Source organism: Scatophagus argus, chromosome 7 (genome assembly GCF_020382885.2).
Source record: "Scatophagus argus isolate fScaArg1 chromosome 7, fScaArg1.pri, whole genome shotgun sequence".
Lineage (NCBI taxonomy): Eukaryota > Metazoa > Chordata > Actinopteri > Scatophagidae > Scatophagus > Scatophagus argus.
The window spans coordinates 17,131,079-17,153,751 of NC_058499.1; the positions used below are offsets into that span (position 1 = coordinate 17,131,079).

Below are 22,673 nucleotides of genomic sequence, written 5' to 3' on the forward strand. Positions count from 1 at the left end.
AACTCAAGGTTTATGTCTTTATAAAACTCATATAAGTAGCTGCGTAAATGTACACAAGCTTTGGTCTGAGCCCCAGCATCACTGATGTCAATCAGACCCATAAAAGGAGCAGTGGTGTGTCAGTGGTGGTGAGGTTACACAACTACAAATACTCCAGCAAGACAGACTTGTGCAGTGACGAGACCAAAGTTCATGAACGACTGCAAAGCATCCATTAACATCACTCTTTAAAATGAAAATAGTTTTTAGCAGTAACCTTGTACTTCATTAGATAACAACTGAATACTTGAGGGAAATGCAAAACCTCTTAGTAATGACAAAGATCAGTGCAACAAACAAAACTGATGTTTAGACACAGCATATAATGTAATATATAACTGAATGAAACCACAACATAAACATGTTTGACTATTAGGTCCTTGTACAGTATATTATGACTCAACTTCTATTTCTCAAAGACTTCTCCTCTGACACCACAGTCACTGTCATCAGCTCTAAAACATGACTGTGCACATGAAAGAATTTAGCTTTGATCCACTCACTTCCGTCCCCAGTGTCCGTCCTTGGATTTTTATCTCTAGCTTACTTTATCATTTGACATCTTAATGCAGAAATGACTATGTGCACATTGATAAATACATGCAGGTAAAATTTATGACAGGATCAGGACTCGTCTTTCCAAAAGCCTCCTTAAACACAATTACGGTCGAGCTGTAAAACATCTGACCACTAGATGGAGCTACTCCTCATAAATATTGTGACCAGGACTTTTGCTGTAACTCAGCACTGTGCTGGCAATATGTTGAATTAATCAAATCTTACTGTTCTTAGTCTTATACTTCCACCTTATTTAACCATGATACATGCATGTATATACACATGAAACAGTACATATCACTGTGAAATCAAGTGTCAGACAAACAATCCATTCGTTTAAATTGGTAGCATCCTAAAAAAATCCTGTATTAAATAAAAAAAGCAGCAAAATACCCACAGAGTACCCACTGCCGTGTGCCTGGGGAAAAAAATGACCTGGCTGGGCTTCATGTGAATGAAACTAGCTTAAGTATTTACCTCAGTGGAAAAAATGCACCACATGTCCCCGTTGCTGGTTGGTTATAATTTTTCTTTTTAAAGTTCGCATGCAAGCTGCTTTGGTGCAACCCAATTTAGTGGGCCTTTGTTATGTTAAGTATTAACCTGAAGATACAGAAAACGAACAGAGAGATAAAAAACAGCTGCTCATTTCAGTGGGACAAACTGTTAAGATGTGTGAGCCAGCTCACAGTTTATCATAAATACAGTATTAATGTAAAGGCTTTGGGTGCTTTAGCAAAGATGTCCTTACTTTGTAGCCTCAGAAGCCCTTGTGTTAGAGTTGCTACCATCAGTGCTCTGCAGTCAGGTTAAGACACTTAGTTGGAACAAACTGGAGATGAAGCAATGGTGAAACATGCAGCTGTTATTCGATCACCTTATTTCTGTGTAGATTTCTCATTACCATCCAAAGAACTGAAAATAAAATCTGGTCTGATACACCAACAAGAGTAGATGAGTTAATAAACCCACATTTTGTGCAAACAGTAAGTTTTAAATACAAACTGACACTTAGAAAAGTTAACTGCCCTTGCAAAAAGGGTGCAAGTATCACAGAAATTTGAACATATCAGTGAAAAAAAGTCCTTTCTCATACCCACAAACAGATACACACACACACACACACACACACACACATTGAATAGCTACTGGCCTTTCACCTCTTCATTGGCTTTGAGTATGAATCATACTGGCATAATCATTAACACTTGAATGGTAGTTGGAAACTTCAAAAGGTCACTGATTTGGGAAGTTGCTGTCCACCTGGAGGCATCCTGCAAAAGTCTGGGCTTGATCGAACCAAGGGTGCCCCTACCACCGACTGTCCTGGGGACCTGGAATAGCCGGGGGGAGACCCGGTGTACAACAGCGGTGCTGGAAAAGCAGAATGGTTCCTGGGGCCCCTAGAGAAAGGCTTAGAATACCCAGGTGAGGTGGCTCTGTTAGTATCTGAGCAGCTAGTAGCAGTGCATTGGAGAGGAGAGAGTTTGTCTGCAAAACCTGGTGGAGGAGGGGGTATGATGGAATCCTTCACCCAGCTGTCCTCTCCTTCATATTCTGGCTCACGGGGCAAACTGGGGAGAGCGCACGGTGAGGGAGGACCAGGAGAAGATGAAGAAGGGATGAACACAGGAGGTTGAGGCAGAGGGTAGAGAGCAGGGTCATAGTCTCTGCCAGTGTTATGTTGAGGTTTGTGGCGCATGCTGGGAATTTCCTCAGGCGTGGAGCCCAGTAGCCTCTCCAGGTAACGGTCGTCTTCATCAGCCTCAGAAAGGTTGTCATACTGGGAAGTGTTGGAAGGCCGTCGGTCTCCCGCGGTCACTGGGACATAGAGCGAGACGGGGAACTTGGTTGGCTTTGGAGGAGGAAGTCTGGGAGAGCAGGACAAAGATGGGTTGAAGGCATGAGGAGATGAAGCCTTTGAGGGAGGAGGCTTTGTTTGTGTGACGCTGAGAGATGTGGGTGGTTTTAGGCATGACTTTGGAGATGGCTTCTTTGGAGTGACCAGTGGTGAGGCCGAGCGGGGGGAAGGAGAGCTGTGATTGGTCTCTGGGCCACTGCCTGGGTAGGGTGATCTCCTACCCAAAGGGCTTTGATTGTTGTGCTCAGGATAAAAGAAAGGTGGAGGTGGCAGATCTGGAAGGTCCATGATCTCCTCCTCAGTCTGCAGGGTAAGAGCATCCAGAGCAGAGGGCTCATAGGGTGGAGGCCAATCCATGGGCTTTTCCTCTGTCTCTGAACCTTCAGGTTGATTCTCCTGTTTTCCGCCATCTTCGGTCTGGATAACCTCCGAAAGCGACTCCTTCACATCTCTGTCCAACCTGACCTCCAGACAGGGTTTACTCGCTTTTGGGGGTAACGGAGGTGCTTTACACGCCATTACAGGAGAGGGGGTTCCTTGTGTGTGGACTACAACTGGGTCAGGTGAAGGCAAAGGAGGGGTTCTGGAGTCCTGGGGCTCAGCAGGTGAAGGGGTCTGATGTAGGGCGGTGACATCTTTTTGGTGGCCCTCTGCACTGGATTGGCTTTGGGGCTGCAGATTCATTTTGACCTCCAGAGAAGAGTCTGGCTGCAGAGGCAAAAGGAGAACTGGTCTCTCTTGACCCAGAGGTTTCTTTGGCAGCTCATCTGACTTGGCTAAAAAAAGAAATGGAGGATACAAAATTAATTGATGAAGAATGTATCAGACAAACATGTAAATGTAGCTTAAATGAATAGAAGAACACATCTGAACCTGGAGGTGGTTGGTCCAGCTTTTTACTGCGAAGCTCAGACATAGCAGCCTGTAACTGTTCAATCACCAGATCATCGGGCAGGAAGAAAGAAACAGCCAGCTGCTCCTGGAGAAACTCCCTCAGGTCCTCTAACTGAAGCTTCTGCAGGCGCTCTGTTTGGACACACACAACACAGAGGCAAGTTGACTCATAGAACGGGGTATGAAAAGCCATGAGGTTACATGTCAGGTAACTTTAGCAAACCATGATATAAATAGCATTGCTAAAGACAGTACTTTGAAGCATACACTGAGTAAAAATTAAGAAATGTCAAAAGAACTGTTTTGCAAGAATTCAACCAATGTGCTGAGGCTATGCTCAGACAAGCAACCAATAAAAAGTCAGCATTTGATTCTTCTCCACAGCAACCGGCCACTTGCATTATGTAAGCCATCCAGTTAGGAGGCAGCTGAGCGCGAGGCAGCATGCAAAGTAATCCACACACTCACTGGTATGGCAACAGCAGCCTTGGCCGGATCTGAGCTGGTTTGACTCTCTTAGCACGACACGGAAGACAGTGTTATCAGTCTCATACTCACTCTTGTGTAACTTGAATGTTGTATAAGCCATGGCATTTAACATCTTCTCTCCCTCCAATATGTAGATGTCCCATAAACGCAGGGTGAGGGTGAACGGGGTCTGTTATGTAATACACATAGCAGCAGAGACTTAGTTTGAAAAAAAAAAAATAAGAAAAGCACTTTAGATGTGGTTGTGTGCTCAAAGATAAAAGCAACAGAATGGTTATACTGATTTGTGGCTGAGTTTAAATGCAGAATACATCTGGGAATAGATATAAACAGGGAAGATCTGGAGATGGAGCATTCGTGCAGCTCTTGTTCTTCAAGGGGATCCAAACACTCACTCTCTCGATGAAGCACTGCAGAAACCATTTGGTGGTGTAAATCCCCGTTGTCATCTGCTCCTTTTCCTGTGGGGTGTGAATTAATGAGAAATAAGTCTCTATGGGAAGTCACTCCTCACAATCTGTTCTCAATAGTAAATCTCACTTTCCAAATAGTTCAAATTCTTAGACTCGCAACAACATTCTGAACATGTGGCCTTTTGGAGCATAAATTAAACAATTGAGGAGAAATGACCCAAATAGATTTTCTCAGCAATCCATTAGCTCCATGTTTCTTTCATGGACAGAAAGCAGCGGCCATATACATGTACTTACTAGGTGTTTCTTCAGCTTTGGCAGCATTTTGGAGAGGATCAGCTCGTGGTGGGCTTGGAAACGCTGCAGCTTGGGAAATCCCGGGATGAAGAACCCTGACACACACAAAAATAAATGAATAAATAAAAATCAAAGGGTCGTAAATGTAGCGTGGGGATGGTAGAGACATGATATTAACACATGAAAAAGTATTCAACTTTGTAATGTGCTTCAATCACTTGCAAAAAAAAGGTGACATCACTTTCACTAAAATGAAGGCTGTGGTTTTATGCATTATGTTGTAGCAATATATAAGTATTTGTGTGGTGAGTTAAAATAATTTTAATTCAATTCATTTTAGAGGCATACGTGAAGTGGAACTGAAAACTGTTCTGTTTTTTTTAGCTTTTGACACTGAAGACATTTGTGCAAATCTTATGCATATTTAGTAATTTATGTGTACATTCACAAACCTGAGTGAGAACATACAGACTGAGTTACAGTTTCACAACTCATAGCTGCACATAAAATTAATCCTTTTTAATAAGAACTGTTGCGATACTTGATATCATAACATTAATCAGCTTGTGCTTTTTTTTTCTGTCTGTCTTCATTTCTTCCTGTCTCTCACCGTGCATGGCGTGCTTGCTGTTGGTGAGGAGCTGGGACAGAGCCCAGAAGGCATCTTCCTCATTCAAGTACATGAGCAAGATGGCAGCGATCTGACTCATCCCCTGGCAGTAGCTCACTTCCTGGTGGAACACAGGAGAAGAGACAGGTTCAATTAAACAGATTGGGCAAATGAGAGGAATTATTCATAATTTAATAGAACACACACACAGACAGGGAGCACCTGAATGTCTGATGTGGTCTACAGGCAGACTATGGATGTGTTTGGTTATCCTGCACACGAGGAGATGCAGCTATGACATTATAAACACTTCTACCAAGGATTGTTCAAATATTTACTGTAGCCCAGCATACATTCACAGTAGTTTCATGTCTTCAGCCTGAATCACGGCTAACTTGACTCCACGATGATTCAATGATTTACACTGAGCACATCGCCCTTGGCTAGCACAGATACACAAAACCTGACACACACTTGGTATTTGTCCATATTAAGGCTGATTTATTGACGAGCTAGAAATGAACACTCCGAGGTATCCTTTCAAGGAAATACAGTAAATATAATTAGAGTTACACTGAGGTTAAAACACACATTCTCCACATTCTTCTCTCCCATCACATAGGCATAGGACAAACACACCCCCCACCCCTCTCTTCTTCTCTCCCTCTCCTCTCTCTTTCTCTCCTACTGACCCAGATTCTTCTGAGCAGTGTATGTGAGAAGAGGGGAAAAAGGAAAGAGGGAACTGAACAAGCCCATTTCCTCCAGCTCTGACACCTCTACCACGCAGGAACCCAATGTGAAAAACAGACTGTATTTGTGTGTGGCCAGATGTAATGTACTGAACAAGTCTTGGATGGTCGTATTTCTATTCCTACCAGACTGTGCTTCAACAAGAACTAATACTGATGAATCTACATACACATGTACTGTGTTTTAGTGAATTTGTGCTGACACAGAGAATTATTCCTTGTTTGCAAAAGCCAACAGAGACAAACTCTGTCTTATGGTGGAGAAATTACCAAGGGATTTAGAGGCACTTTAAAACATCCACAACTGCATTTCAAACACTTTAATATCATTATTATTATTATTATTATTATTATTATTACAACGCAAAGACAGATTACAGTTGTTTCTTAAATGAAAAAAGGATGAAACTGTCTGGCTTAGGCTGTCATGAGAACTGAACACTTGAGCTGGACAAAAGGGCTCATTTGCTGTTTCCCTGATTGTTAAATGACACGGGAAAGGGGAACTTATCCCAACAGTCTAAGAGGTGAGCAAGGATGTGGGTTTGTGGTTATATTGTTACACTGTGTTTCTGTACATTCAGTCACAGCCACACTCATAAATAAAAGATCTCACCCAAGGCTCTGAACACGGACGAAAGTGCTTGGCCTGTTCTTTGCTGCGTGGAACACACTTGATGGACTTGCAGCTGTTGCGCCACTGATGTGCTGCTTTTGTGCCAGTATACACAATATCCTTCACATTACGTAACACATACATCTACAGTATACACACAAACACACGGTGATAACTTACCGTGTTGTAGACCGAGTATGCTGCAAGTACGTTAAACAGTGCCTGCTGCCTAGAAAGGGAACAGAGAAGCCAAGAGTTATGACAAGGATGTGGTTCCTCAGAAACAATCAAGCTAGAGAGTGTCAGTGAAACAGTATGACAGACTATGGTTTTGGAGTTTTAAAATGAAAATTCCCCAAAACCCACACAAGTAATATTTCTCAACCACCTCATTATTAAATTAAGTCCATCAATCAGCAGACAGATTCAAAACAGCAGCAAATATTTCTGTGGGGGGCTGGCAAACCCCGGCTGCATTATCTCATGCTGGTAGTGTCTGTATAACTGTGTGTGTGTGTGTGTTTATGTCTATCTCCGTGCGCGCAAAGTCAGTCTCTCACCCAGTAGTATTAATGAAGGGCATGTGTAAGAGGACTTCTCTAATCTATCGGTGCTGTTCAGAAAAAAAAGGCAGTTTTCCAGAATTAAGGGATCAGTAAGGTAAGCTATAAAAACACAATATTTTCTATTTTCATCACGTGCTTTCTTCTACAGCATGCTGCTTTCTATCCAGTTTCTAAACCACAGGGTTCTGTGTGGCTTATTACATCTGAAGTCTCAATGGTTTCACGCAGCAAACATAAGGCAGCTGCTCTGTGTGTGTGTGTGTGTGTGTGTGTGTGTGTGTGTGTGTGTGCACGAATGTGTATGAGCGGAGCAAGAGCACTAACAAATACAATGTAGACGAGAGATGATTTCTTCCCTCCAGGCCTCTATAGTAAATACATGTCTTATAGACAGTGACAGAGACAGGAAAGGGACTTTAAATAGCTGTCAGTGTTTCAGTGTGAGTGGGACAGCTGTTGACTTGCAGGGAAGCAGTGGGCAGCCAAGCAGGATGGAGCAGTGTTTTGGTCTGTTTGGACTCAGTGGCTTTGAATCGAGGGGGAAGTACGATACAGAGAGCAAGAGGAGAGCACTCAGTCACACTCTTTAGACACGTTAACTGACAAGGATGAACCAGTAGCTTCCAGATTTTTATACAACACACTTATCCCAATTTCATCTTCTGAAGCTCATACATCCATTATTTTACGTGTCAGCATACTGTGTTGTGTCAGATGTACGCTTGATGTCGGTGCACATTTCTGTATGAATGCCATTTCCTGTGGGGCTTTGTGCACTGACAGGAAGGCTAATAAAACACAGAGAGGAGGAAACCACCGTTTTGGTTTTGTGTTTTTTCTGTGTGTGTGTGTGAGTGTAGGGCTGCCTCAAGGTTTAAGCCAGAGGTCACACCCTGTAAGAGACTAAGCAAGGGAAAACCTGAGCATGTGAGGTGACAAAGAAAACAAAAATAGGAACTTGGTAGATATCTGTATGATAGGAAAGGGGTTGAAGACGTCTGTCACAAAAGATACCTCAAAATGTGCGACATATTTTATATGCTAAAGTTCAGAGTATGTCATGTGATTCATTTGGAGGGCAATATTGTAATAAAGGAATGACAAAAAGACCATGCTGTATCAGTAAGGTTTGTCAATAAGCTGAAATGCAAGCTATTCCACAAATCTTTCTGCTGAGTGGAGCTAAGGCCTCACTTGACTCCAAAGCGGTCCATGAACATGATGTGGTTCCTGAAGGTTCTGTTGACGTCTAAGTCTATCTGTTTGATCTCTGTGGAGAAGCTACGAGCCTGCTGCTTCATTTTCTGGAGGACAGAAAGAAAACAAATGTGTTACAAAATCTTGTCTTGAGTGTCTTGAGAATTGACCCTTTTGCATTTTCTGCATTTTACAGGAACTGTTAGGATTCATACCTCATATTTTCCATTGTTCTCTTTTTTGACTTTCTCTATGTCCAAAAGCAAGGCCCAGGTCTGGCCTCTCAGCTGCAGAGGGATGCCTTTATACACACGCTTCACCAACTGAAATGCATGTGGCAGACACATGAACAGACATGAGTAGGGACTCTCTAAACATAAAAAGTCAGCCTTCACTACAACAACAAGAGGAAAGAGATAGAGGGTCATGTATAAAAGCTGCTTTGTAAGACATAGCCTTGTTGACTCTCTTGAATGACAAGGACTCATCACATGCACTTATGTGCTTGCCTTAACTGTCTAGACCGGAGAGGAGGGAGCGTTAAAGGAATAAGCTGTGCTTAAAAGGGGAATGGAAAACAAATCATTAACAGAATAAGAAATAATACATTACATAATTTGAGTAGAAAAAAGGGAAGCTGGTACTAAATCGAGACAGTATATGTTGGTGTGTCGGAGTGCCTCACTACTGAGCTACACACCTTGTCACTGTTCTTGTACTTATCCCAGTTCTTCACCATCTTCAGCCATTTCTCCACTCGCTCTATCTCCTGCTGCTTTTGCTGCACAGAGGAAAGACAGACATGAATGTGATCACCTGAGTATATTAAAGGTCGTAAATACAAGCAAGGTCAAAACCTGGACGAGCCAAAATTTGATACCTTCTCTTCAAGAGCACTGGGCGTTGGCAGCTCTTGCTCACTGGGACAGAAATGGAAAAATACACAACATGTATTAGAAGAGGATAATCTATAGGGTTGTTCTGAAACCGATACCACCATCTGAAATACCTCCGATACAGCCTAAAACGCTGAATCTGGTATCGTTGCATACATTAGTTTTTCCACTAATCTGTGCAGTCCCAAAAATGGGACCCCAACCCATGTCTTTAACAGTATAAGGAAGGAAAAATACTACCAGAACATTTCTGATAATCTAATATGTTTAGCACGACATCATCATACGATGAGAAAGGGGAAAGAGAGGAAGTGGGGAAGCAACAGTCACCTAGAATTCAAAGCTTTAGGTTAGGTAACTTACTGCAGGAAGCCAAAGCGGTCGGTGACCTTATAGATGCTATAGTTAGCGTCCTCCCATGGGTCAATGTTGACACCCTCCTGCCTGCCCTGAAACACCAACACATAACAAAATCTTTTGAAAATACTGTATGAAAAATAAGCCAGTTAACCTACCACACAGAGACCAAAATTTCCTGTTTTTCATCTTTTCGTTCACCTGTCCTTTTCTTCGTTTCCTGTTCTAACCGGTCATGTGGAACCATTTTAACCCTAATTTGTGAGCTACATATGCAGCATTCACAGTCACTGTGTCATTAATTGAGCCTTCCCCGTACAGGAAGGTACACCTGGACTGCCTTTTCTTGAGGAAATATTCATGAATTGCACTGTTTGCATCTGTCCCAAGGAAAGGGACAATTTGACAATTTGTTGATTTTGAAGCTACAAAAGTACATTATCAATGTTTATCATAAAGGTCATCAGCATTGTTATTTTTGCGGATTTAGCGGATGGTATTCCTGTGCACACACTTACCCTATCATATTTAGTGATGATGTCAGCGCGTTCCTCTGCTATCAATGTATCTATGTCCTTCTTCATGTCCAAATCTAGAAGGAAGCAAACAAAAACATCAACAATTTGGCATAAACTACGTCAAATGGATACGTTTTGTATTAATGTAATACTTAAGCAAAGTAGGATAACACTTCTGGCTTGTACATGTATCTCATCAGCATAATAACAGGAGGTATTTGCAGACCACTGTGCAGTAGCATGCTGGAGACTGAGAAGTGTGAAGACACAAACCACAAGGCAATCAGCCTGTCAGCAGCTTCAGCGGACAAAACAGTTGGTGGCATTAGAGTTCAGTGTGAAGTTAGGATTGCAAAACAAAATAAAACCAAGTCAAAATTCAAATCAGTCTGTTCCTCATCTTCTTTCAAGTTTGTCTAAATTTCAGGATGTAAATATGATTATATCTGATAAGGGCAGGGCAGGTCAGAATGTGAGCAATTTAGACTAAACCTTTAAACCTCATCTAATCAACTAATCTGTGCAGTGAAATGGTTCCAAGGCAGCTTTCCTTCCTTGGTGGATTGCATAAATCCTGTATAAAAAAACCCCAAAAAACTCAGTAATCCTCTGGCACGTCTCTGAAGACAGATGTATTACTTTGTGATCACTGGAAAAAGTACATAAAGAAAGCAAGAAGACATGTATATTTCAATGTGTATATCACTCCACTTGAGAGCAGACAGTCAGAGTAGGCCAGTGGGTCATGAAAGGCATGTCTGAAGTGTGTCAAAGACTGACAGTCATGAGACTTACCATATCTCTAGTATGTGTGTGAGTGTTCATGTATGTATGCACTGGTGCTAACCCAAAATGCTCAAGTTGCGAGGAGGCCACCGACTGGCCCGATCCCATGACAAGAGATAACTGAAGAAGACAGCCGTCTGTGAAACCAGCACTCGCACCTCAAGCCTCACCCCTCCTCCTTTTCTCTCACCCATACCTGACCCCAGTCTGCCCCTTTAAGCCTGTCTCTAGCCTTCCCTGGGCTGATGTGCTCTGGCAGCACACTCAGCTGTTAAGCAGTTGTCAGGGCTGAATAATCTCCCAAGAGAAAACAGCCTCGCCCCTTGTTTGCCAGGTCAGCATCTTAGCGTGATGTTTGAAAATGAGGAATATGCCAGCAATGCCTAGCAGGCACAGTGGATGATAGGAGATAAAAGAAACAAATACAAAACCAACCAGTGGCATTCTTCAGTGCAGGCATTACACCACTTTTGGGTGTGTATTTTAAGGAGCAGGTTAAACAACAATGCCTTTGTTGCGCTGTAACCTTAAATGCTGTCATGGGACAGCTGCCCAGGCTAAGTTAAAATGAAAGTCAGAGCAAATATTTCACTGCTCCTTTAACAACGATCTAAATGTTTAAGATCTGAAGGTGATTTGCAAATGCTGTGTACTGAGGAATACTTTCGCGAACGCTTGACAGCATGTGTAGCCTGCTGAGGCCTCAGGCAGTATGTGTGTCTGGTATGCCTCGAAGCAACAGGTGTCACCTCTCACAGAGACTCTTTCACTTTTTGTGACAGACCCTCAAACCTTGTGTTGACTAGGACATTTTTTTCTTCTGGAGCAATGAGACATTTCTCTAGTGGAATTTACACCTTGATGCCAGAGCAGTGGGCGGGGCGGGTTGTTAAATTTCAAGATGCATGTTGTTTGTAGGTAGCATATATTTGTTCAAAAATCATATATGTTTTGGTTCAGAGGTAGAGCTCTTTCCACATATTTCTACTAGTTTGCTGCCTTCGTTTAGTTTACCCAAGGTGTGAAAGTTAAAAATGGTGAGGTGATTTCTAGAGGGAAAAAAGAGGACTTATCAATAAAGAATATTGGTGAGTATTTCCTCTTCATCAGGTACCACGTCCCTCAGCCACATACATCTCCAAATCCCCATTCTGCTTCTCCATCAAAACAACAGCTGAGTCCTATGTCTCACAGGTGGTCAGTGAAACCAGACCTCTGCTGTTCTGTTCTTTACTTTTTACAATTTCCCTTTTTCTCGTCCAACTCAGGTTGAACTATTTTAGGTTTTCTAAAGCGTCAGCATGTTTTCCTGAACAGCTGAGTGAGTTGTCCGTGAGGCAGTGCCATTACCAGCCCTGCCATGCTGTATATCATAGGATCAGGTAAAAAGCCTGCCTCAAACTTTAAATGCAGCCTTCCTTTACAAGACTGGATTCATTTTCTGGATGCTGTTGCATCCTCTCAGGGGTGAAAGTATGGTTAATAAAACACTATCATGTGGCTGGAAGCATATTTAAGTGTTTATTAATGTACATTATGTGAAAAAATATGACTTATTGGAGGCAGTATTGAATGCCAATACAGTAAAACACAGTTGTGATTATATAAAACGTGTCTTCTTAAGATAATTTATATTTGTTGACAAATGAGATATGTTAATACACACATTAAAAGTGTATTTATTTCCATTTAAAACTACATTATAGTGTTAAGAAGTGATGTAATATGTATTAATACTGCTTCACACGCTAAATAGTGGGATCAAAACCAATATTTAGGTCTGTGTTGATACTACAGATCACCATTATCATGAAATAACTTCTACTTTTCTTTTCCTGGCTATTATTCTTATTTCACAGATGAATGATAAAAATCCAGACATGGCCACACATAATGATAAGTAAGAGATGAGAGAAATAAACATCACCAAGGCTCAGGAGACAGTCCTCAGGTTTTTCATTCAAGCTGCATGTGGGGAATTGTGAGATGTTTTTAAACCGCTGTCTAATAGGTAAATTGGTATAAAGGTCTGTTATTCTTCATCTTTAGCCTCCCTGCTGCTTACTTCCTGTGTTGAGTCTCCAGACTGCTGATAGTATTGTGTTGGGGATCAGGAAGAAAAGGAAACCAGTGACCGCCACTCCTTCAACAACAGGTTCAATGAAAACTGAAAAGAGTGTGGCAACAAAGCCCTCCAACCAAGGAAAACCCTTTTACCGACAGAGCCTCAAATTATCCAGATTTGGTGTTTGTAGTCAGCAGGAATGACATGAGTAATACCACAAGGTGGTCCGTTCACATTAACACTACTGGCATTTTGGTTGTGAGTCACCAACAGAGCAGAGGCCCTCCTCAAATGGCACTCTGTCAAAAGCATTACATCTTACTGCTGTTGGCTGAGAGAAATTTACTAAGAGCCGCTCTTTTCAAGTGGTGACAAGAAAGGTGGCTAGATGTGGTGGGGATAAGGTTGTTAAACAGATGCGTGCCAGAGGAAAATGGTGAGTAAGCTGCAGAGAAGGTCACAGAGTGGGAGAGAGATCACGCAAACATAATCAAACATTACACCTGGGGAATCTGGGAGTGAAGTGCAGAGACACAACAGCAGATATTAACATATTTTACAGAAAAAAAGAATCCCCTCAAATGTCTCTTGAAATGTGGGCAGACTAAGACTGATATGGTGAGAAAAGTGGTAGGTGGGGGTGTTCACACAGTTCTGGATAGTTCCAGATAGCTGAAGACGCTGAATATGCAGTGCAAAAAAACACAAACAAACAACAAAAAAAATTCCTGTATGGCCAAATTTTGATATACTGGTTGCTTACAGGATACAAGACGTTGAGCCTGGGGCCTGGGTGACATCACTTCCTGTTATGACATAGAGCTCTAAATCTAGCTTGCGTATATAAGTTCTCAGTGCAAGGTTGTAACCACAAACAGCGAGCAAAGCATCCTGAATCATATCCAGCTCATAACATGGTTTGAAACAGAAATCCAGCTGTCAAAACTTCCCTTACCAATTCAACAGAATCTCTAAATGCCTTGTGTCTGTGTGTCATGTTCAGGAAGGGTATAATCCACATGTACTGAGGTGTGATATAATTAGACATTAAAGTCTGATTATATATCATTAGACTTCAATGAGGCAGAATTTATTAGGATAAATGATTTTATTATGACACAGACTTACAAGGAGTACAACTGTAAGCATGTCTGCCCTTTTTCTAAAAAATGAGAAAAATAGGAACTTAGTCTCAGATCTGCATTGATCTCAGTGCTATATGTGTTTAGGCACACAGAAATGTAAACTGACATTATATTTAAATATATTGTGACACTAAAATGTAAAATACATGCTGTATTGCCGGAGTCCTCTTTTATAAATATATTTCTATTTATCCTGGAGCCATAACGATCTCTCTTTGGCTTATATTCAATATTAATCTGAGAAGCACTCAGATTTAAGGCAGAAGTTTGTGCAAGAGCAAAGTCAGAACGAAATCTTCAGATTAGGAGGAGTCTGGCAGTAGTTAACTAGCTGGAGTGCAGTGAGCTAAACAGGACTGACGGTGTGTGTTAGTTAAGGGTTGGTATTTACTGTCTGATTAGTATGTGTGCCTGAGTAAACAAGCATCCTGAACTGAAACCTAAAGTGAAACTACATTAGGGTGTGGAATGTTTATAGCAACAGAACAAGGTCAGAAAAAAGATGAACTCAAGTTACTGGGTTGTAGATTTGTGTTATGTTTTTATCCTACTTACAGATGTTGCACTAAAACCCCTATGGGGAGAATTATCAAATTCTCAGATCAAATTTGTCGCGGCGCATCTTCTTTGCAGCTGGCAATCTTCCCACACTGCTGATGGCGTGAATGTGAAGAGGATGACAGATGCTTAGTTCTCATTACCACTGAATGATCAGTCAATGTTGTGTGGCCATCCAAAAGGACACTTGGGCTCTGAGATCAGACAAGCCTGGGCTGTGTGCTCAATCAACCTGGTTAGCCACACAGAGCATACTCTGTATTATGAACCATCATCTGTCCTGCACATGCTTAGATTACTTCGCCCTGGGGTCTGAGATCATCATCCACCAAGTACCACAGACATGCAAGAAAATACCAGCTTATTTTGATGATTTATAAACGGACCAAGAAAACCATATCACATGCCCCTCTTTAGCATTTTATGCCATGACATCTATGTTTTTGAATGTGACTGCACTGTGTTATGGTGTCTGTACAAAACAAAACACACATTAGGTTTGCTACTTTTGCAGCCGTGGTGGTTTTGTACATCTATTCACTAGGGGGATCCATGATAAGTGAACAAGTAAAGGGTAATAATTTCAGTAATTACAGTAGTCAATACTAATACAATTCACAGCGATGAACTTCAAAGAATGTCTTGTAATGCACTGTGTGTTATTATCCCCGTCACTCCATTGCTTAATGCTGTAGGCTCTTAGTGATTGTGAAGAACAAGCATATCATTCCAGTACAGAAAAGGAAAGAGGCTAACAAGCAACCACATGGCTCTAATTTCCACATGAAGAAGGCTGAACTCCCAGATGGCTTCAGAGCTCCAGCTTTTAATGGGTGACAGACACACACAGTGTGTGCATGTAAGCATGTATGTGTCCAAAAGAAGCAGCGAATAGCAGAGAAAGAAATGGGGATCACTTTTAAGAGGTGGTTTCTCTGTTTTTAGCAGGGGCAAAGGTAGCTGTGTAAAATGAATCAGAAAAAGAACAGATTTCTTGGAGATCCACTGTGTAGAAAAGGGAGGAAACTTCAGTGTTAATGATAAAGTAGCTCCCATTCTAGGCTCCTGCCTCACACTGCAGTCAAGTTTGCCTAACCACAGATCTTTTGTTAATATCCTCTCATCACAGCACTTATTTGGCCACTGAAAACCAACAAAAGTCAGGCTATAAAAGGGAGCCCATCAGAGACTAAGAATATCATCAAGTCAACCCACAGAAAATCTAAGCAGGCTGGTACAAGATGTTCAGCAGCTGTCTTTTTCTTTAAAGGGAGGTATGGAGTCCAGATGGAACTTCAGAGATACAGTAAAGCTGCTCAAACTGGATAACTGCAGACTTGAGGCACTCATGTAAACCAGAGAGTGTTACAGTACGAGTGTATAGTACACAATGATGACTAAATGGTATTAAAAAAAATACAGCTAAGTACAGTGCGTTTTTTTTGTTGTTGTTGTTGTTGTTGATTTTTTTGCTGTTCTAACCAGTCACAACGTGTCCGATGATATACACAGACACTTCAATGCCATCACCCTCCAGACATCTAAAAAGGATGCAAACATAAAAATACAGAAGCCCCATGCTACTACACATGGCGTTTGCAGGTGTGATGGTGCATGGACAATGGCCAATTGTTTACCCTTTCCCCAGTAGTTCCTCTCAGGACGTGTACATTGAGGCCACTGACTCACGGCTAAGCATGACAAACAGTAACTTAATCTACTTTAGACTAGGTTGAAGTGACCACTGAGACCACAGCAAAACTAGATAAACTAGGTAATCAACTTATGAACAACAAGAAGAATGACACTAAATTAGGCCAATAAGTGGAAACTGCTGAGAAGCCTTGATGGCCTGCCACAAAGTCTCCTCCACAAGAGATTCCTTGTCTTTCTTGGCGTCTGAGCCTCTTTCTTCTGTCTCCTTCTGATTCTTTTCTATGGCTGTAGTGTTTGTGTTGCATAGAAAATAGCAGTGACACGGAGACTGTGTGACCCAGGGGCGAAACATCCAGCGCACAGGGACTGAGGAAAAGCACAAGGCTCAGAATAGCTTGTTGTCCCCAAGAGGCTTTTCTGTCCTGCTCCACTCTGTATTAACATGGTCCATTTGCTTTTTTTTTCCCCCAAAGACAAGCTCACAAAACACAGGTTCACCAACAACATTCACCATGTAAAACTAACCTTTTCCCCCAAGTTAATAAAGGAAATAAAAAGTTGGAATCTGAGAAAGGGGGCTCTTTATCACCTGACCCTGCATCTGACCCAGCCTGGGAACCATCTCGGGTCCTAGCTGTTGTCTCCCCCGTTACCTGGGGGGGGGGTATCTAAATATAAGAATGACCACAGAAAGTTGCAGATGCTGAAGTAGCAGGCCAACAGGCCAGCCAGACAGGCCTTGTTTCCCAGAGTGGCAGCACTTTTTCGAGGGGTGGTATGAGGAGGACAGGAATGTCAAGGGAACAGTATTCATAAACACAAGACCACAGGACCCTGCTGAGAAAGCCACATTCTCATAAATGAATCCTCTTCCTTGCAAGGATGGAGTCATAGTGCTCCCAGTGAAGCCAAGTCAAAGATTTCATCTGTAATTTAAAGAACTGATGATATAACATTAGAAAAGCTGTATAAACTTGTATTTGAACATGGAAGTGACCAATCAATAATGCATGGTAAAGAAATGCACAAGAGAAACAGCGTATGGGGAAGTTGTGTAACCCTACACTGTCTGTCAGGTTATTTTGAATTCGATCTTGTAACTGTTTTCAAAAATGTATTTATAGACTCTGAAAGTCTTTCTGCAATACAAACCTTCTTCACTGCACCAACATTAAGCCAATTAACCCATGACACCCCCTGCTCTGATACTCATTGTATTCTACTGCAAACTCTGCACTGCATCACACCACTGCTGTTTTTACAATGCCAAACTGACTAAATAATTCAAAAGGTGAACACATGGAGAGCACGTAACTCAACGCATGAGGTGCAACCAGGGCCAAAGTGAGCTGGTCACGAATCAAACGCTAAGCATCAGTTATGTTATGCTTCAATGATGCATATGGTTATCATAGTTTTCATGTCTAAATTAAATGGTTATTATTAAACAGAGGACTATGGTATGGGGAACAGAAACTGTAATTCCATCACGTTTCAACAACAGAGACGTTAAGTATTTTGAGTAAAAACAAATCTGAAGTGGCATCTAAAAGAAGAAATAAACTAGAGACAATCACAGAGAGGGAATTTCCAAGATTGCCCAATTTAGTCTTTATACAAATGCCAGAAGACAAACAAGTATTTGGGCTATTATCCCATGGTGCTATCACTCTTCTCCTCAGTGGTGTAGCTATTTTCAGCCTTCAGCAGTGACAAACTACAACCTCGCCACAGGAGTGTGAGGAATAGCTTGGGCTAATTCATATAAACTCAACTCATGCAAATTTCACAATACTTTCTGTCAGAGCCAGAATGTAATGTAATATACCAACACATGACTAAGTATGATTACCACTTTGTGCAGCAAGTAGGGCTGCAACTAATGATTAAAAATTATATTAAAAAAAAACAAAACACAAAAGTAGAAAACAATCACATTTGAAAAGTATTTAGATTATATTAGATTAAAACTATTTAGTATTTGTTCTTGTTAAATTACTGATATGACTCATTTATTATCACAATTGCTGTTTATTAATCTTCTGTTGATCAACAAATTGATTATTTGTCTAATCACTTCAGCACTCACAGAAGTTCAAAACAGGTCAAAAACACATTGTTTAATACGTGATTCTACACATCTTGTGTTTTAAGATTCTATAAAGGAACTAATAGTGATGATCATCATCGTGGCACTGAGAATAACCAAGTATTAGCTCAAAAATATCATGAGTCACGTCACGGGTCTGAGGTCCACTGGTCAGGGGTTTGCGTGTTGTGTCTTGAGAGTTTCCTCCCACAGTCCACGACCACACACAGGTTTGTTTAACTGGAAACTTGAACTAGTGTGTAGGTGTGACCGTAGCCCAGTAACGACTACTGCTGCTGCTGTCAATTCATGTATGTGTTGGTTGAAGAAAAATTGTTTGCCGGCCATTTTGATATTCTGTTGTTTTTCTTTTCTAGTTATGACAGTAAATGAAGAGTCTTTGGATATTTTTGGTGATGTAACTTTATGAGAAACTGTGATGAGAGGAGGGCTTTTTTTTCACAATTTTCTGACATATTATAAACTTTATGATTCATGATTTATCAAAAAATCTTGAAAATAACAGCACAGTAATGGTTAATGAAAATTATTATTAGTAGCAGCCCTGGTGACTCCACTCCCACCACTGCTACTGTGTGCTGAGAATACTCTCAAAGACCTCCTGACTTAACCTAAAAAAAAAAAAAAAAAGGAAGCCTAACTTTAAATTAATCTAAAAATGCACTCAATCTTGGTGAAGCCATTTTGTAATTATTAGGGTATTATTACCAATAGCAGTTCCCTTAAAGAGATACTAATACCAATGGAGCACTTTGCTTGATATCAAAGCATGCTGAGCACCAACTCTGTCAAATACACTGCCCTTGACCTCGCCACAGACTGTAGGGGCTGTAGCTACTGTGGTGGGCCAATCACAGAACACTTTAAACTGAAGAAAGCTTGTTCCAGTTGGCTGCAAGCAAAACTATCTAACAATCTAGATCTGGGTACAAAAAGAACTGAATGCCAGCATCGTTTTGCTGGAGTAGCTTCAATGCTACTTGGTACTGGGTTAATTCAGTCAATATGTTAAAGGTACTGAGAACCAATACCCAGCACTGGTAACTATGAATACTATTTAATGTCATGAACATCTCTGTAAGCCATACTTTAAAATAACCTCACAGATACATACACAAGAATCTTTTCAGATGCTGATTATTGTTAAATTTATTCTCTTATGTTTATTTACCATGCTGGGAATTTTGGAACTTAATCTGTATGATATATATATATTACCATTTTGAAAGGGAAATTCGGCCGTACAGTTACAGTGCAAAGCAAAAAGCAAACACGGGAGAATATAGCGCAGCTGGTTAATGACTTTTCACTTAGTGAGAAGTATAAAAAGTGGGGGCATGTTTTACAAAGGGAGAGAGAGGGGAACTGTGAAAGCTCTGTAGTTGTTTGTTTGATCACTCTACTGGAGGAAGGTTGCGACAGACCAAAGCCATCATGTGCAGCGTCGCATTTTTCCAGCTGCCAATTATCACGGTGTTCTGATAACTTCCATTTCTGACATTATTATTGAGTGGTGGGAGATGTGATTGCATCACTAATGAGTTTGATCACAAACATTATCCCTGCACAATCCAAATTGCCCACTGGGGATAAATAAAGTGTTTTTAAATTTGAATTGAATTGAACAATCTAATCTGTAGTGTTTCATTAACTCAGTCTTTCATTGTTTAGACAATATTTCTCCTACCTCTTTGTCTTCTTAAAAGTCCTCCTCCCTACTGCTAACAGTTTTTCAACTTAGGAGCTAAGATGCTTTGTGAATAACTTCTTATCTTTCACAGGATCTACTGAGGTGAAATTCTTGGAAAATTTTCTTAGCATTTCAGCACTACAAGCAACTCCTTGTACCAGGGAAGCTTGATGAATACAGCCCCAGGACCTTGTAAACCTGACCAAAACAAGCAGGGATACGGAATAGGCTGTATTTCCAAGATATATGAAAAGACAACAATGAAACTCTGAAACGACATTTCATGAGTCACACATCAGGGCTGAAGCCTCTCTGTCTTCTTTATGTTTGACAAAACGCTTCACTATCTGGCGCGTTTTGTGACACTGGTGCGTTTGTAAGCCTTGGACATCTTTCATAAAGCCGCAATTCAGCCTGACAAAAAAAGGCTATTGTTGCCTTTTCACTGAAATAATATTATCAAAACATGACAGAATGAAGGCTGCTGATTGGGGCTATGAGAGAATCACAGACAAACGCTGAATTTGGTGAGAGTGAGATGAACTATACTAACTAAACTAAACCTTTTTTATTCTGAGATAACAAAAAAAAGGCAAATGCTGCTAACTGAGGCCCTTTCACAGGCAGAATAACAACATAAGGGCTCACATGCTCTGCCTCACACGCAGCTCACATCCGGCTGGCATCAGAGAGGGCAGTCAGATCACTGTTCAGAGCACATTCAAGTGCCTGAAAGCTTTCGACAAATACATGTTCAGTTCACGGCCATATCTTATAGTTAAAGTTTCTCCTCTGCTTTGCACTGAAGAAAATATACAATCCAACGAATGTTAACATACTCTGATCCAATGAGCATATATTGTTATTTTTGAAATGCCCTTGGTGTAAATGGCGTAACAGTAAAACTGACAACTGTCCGGCTCACTGGGACTTCATCTCTCAGCACTATTTTCTACAGGCAGAAAAAATAGCAGGAACACAGAAAAAGGGACACGTTGAAAGAAAACGAAGGACAGCTCTCACATGCCACTCATCACACTTATGTACAGCATCAGTGCTGTCACCTTTGTACTGTCAGGCTTCCTACTCTGACCACAAGCACTGTGTCACACACACCAAAGGCCGAACATACCAATAAGAAAAGAAATACAAAACTATAAATAACAAAGTGTTGCTATGCTCTGTGCTTGTGGAGGTTTGTATGCACAGGTAAGCAAAGAACTCATTGCTACTACAAAAAGCTATTTAAAAAACAGTCTGTGGACTTTGAACTTCTGAGATTATGAGATCCTGCGCATCCATAAGCATGTGTCAACATGAATGAGTCCAAACATGCACCAATTCATTCACAAAAACGTTTTGGGAGGGGGGGGGGGTGTGGTGGCAAGAGACAATGAGCACTCTCTGTTAGCAACATGCACATCTGCTGCATTGCATTGAAAACAAAAACACAAAGAGGGGGGCAAATGACAGCAACACAATGACCAGCAGACATCTGGCAGAGGATGAGAGCTAAATCCTGCTGGAGGTCTTTCACTCAGACTGTCTGCAACCTCCCCCACTCCGTGTATGAACCAGCGAGACTCCCAGTTAACCTTCCAAAGGGGACCACGCATGGCATGACATGACATGACATGGAGACCAGCAACTGGCCTACTTCTGGACGCTGGAGCATCTGTGGTTTGTGTAGTGGGATGTGTAGAGTAAAATCCCGCTTTAGTCCCCTTAGAATTAAATGCACAGCCTTGTCATCTCGTTCAGAAGTATAGTTCGTGATTTTGACTCTTCTCTCATAGCTGCTATGTATACATTCATTGAAATGCGGAACTGGATGCAAAAACTGAAACAGATTGAGAATCGCCCTCATACGGGGGCATCTCAACCAAACAGGAAGCACATACTGTTAGTTGGTGTGTGAGAAACCAGAAAATTAAGGACAGCGAGGCGGATCCCATAACAGACACATTTCTCACCATCCTAGCTAGGGGCTTACGTGCCATTTAACTGCCGGAAAGCCCGTAAAGAGTGATGAAAATGAGAAATTCCCCTAGAAAAGTGCCCATTCACTGCCCTTCCCACAGAGGGTTTGTCTTGCTAGCATCTACTCTTACAGTAAAATGTATCTGTTCCCAGGTAAAGAACCATCACAGATCTTAATTATAAATTACCTGTACAATCTAACATTCTCCAGAGCCGTACACGCGCGAGTCGACGTCCGTTACAAATCGTAGCTTGAGTATCGCTTCCTTTGCTGATTTGTAGTGGATTGGGCAAGTTGTAATAATAATAAAAAAAAAACAAAACAGAAAACGTCCAGATGAAGAAATCCTGACGAAAACACTTTTATGGCAAACCGCATACAAGCGTCCTCGGTGCTTTTAACTGCAAAGTGAGAGAATAGTAAACAGAGTAGAAAAGACGCTTCGATAACGAAACGTCGTCGCTGCTTACCTTTTGGAGTGACTTCCCTTCTTCTGCTGCGCTGTGCCTACAAGTAGAAACTAAATCCACTATTCTCATTCTCTCACACGCTGTCACTGTTCTGAAGACTTGTCCTCTACTGTCGATTAGCTTCGCTGAAACCGTTGCTGGTCAAACGG

General features: G+C 41.4%; 1 protein-coding gene across 1 annotated transcript; it reads right to left on the bottom strand.

Moving 5' to 3' along the window:
• Positions 1–3: 3 nt before the first annotated feature.
• Positions 4–22,662, bottom strand: si:dkeyp-19e1.3 (USP6 N-terminal-like protein). The gene is made up of 14 exons (XM_046394402.1): positions 22,525–22,662; positions 10,064–10,137; positions 9,552–9,637; positions 9,173–9,212; positions 8,993–9,073; positions 8,508–8,615; positions 8,290–8,399; positions 6,710–6,758; positions 5,162–5,282; positions 4,552–4,646; positions 4,237–4,302; positions 3,911–4,010; positions 3,332–3,484; positions 4–3,234 (listed from the first exon to the last, which is right to left on the bottom strand). Exons 2-14 carry the CDS (start codon positions 10,127–10,129, stop codon positions 1,826–1,828), a joined length of 2,484 nt encoding a protein of 827 aa, XP_046250358.1. The 5' UTR covers positions 10,130–10,137; positions 22,525–22,662; the 3' UTR covers positions 4–1,825.
• Between the last annotated feature and the right edge of the window lie 11 nt (positions 22,663–22,673).

Coding starts and splice junctions, on each gene's coding strand:
- si:dkeyp-19e1.3 (XM_046394402.1), bottom strand. CDS start 10,129: ATGAAGAAGGACATAGATACATTGATAGCAGAGGAACGCGCTGACATC. Junction 5,283..6,709: donor CATACTCGGTCTACAACACG/GTAAGTTATCAC, acceptor GTGTTCCACCAG/GAAGTGAGCTACTGCCAGGG. Junction 3,235..3,331: donor GCTGGACCAACCACCTCCAG/GTTCAGATGTGT, acceptor TTCTTTTTTTAG/CCAAGTCAGATGAGCTGCCA.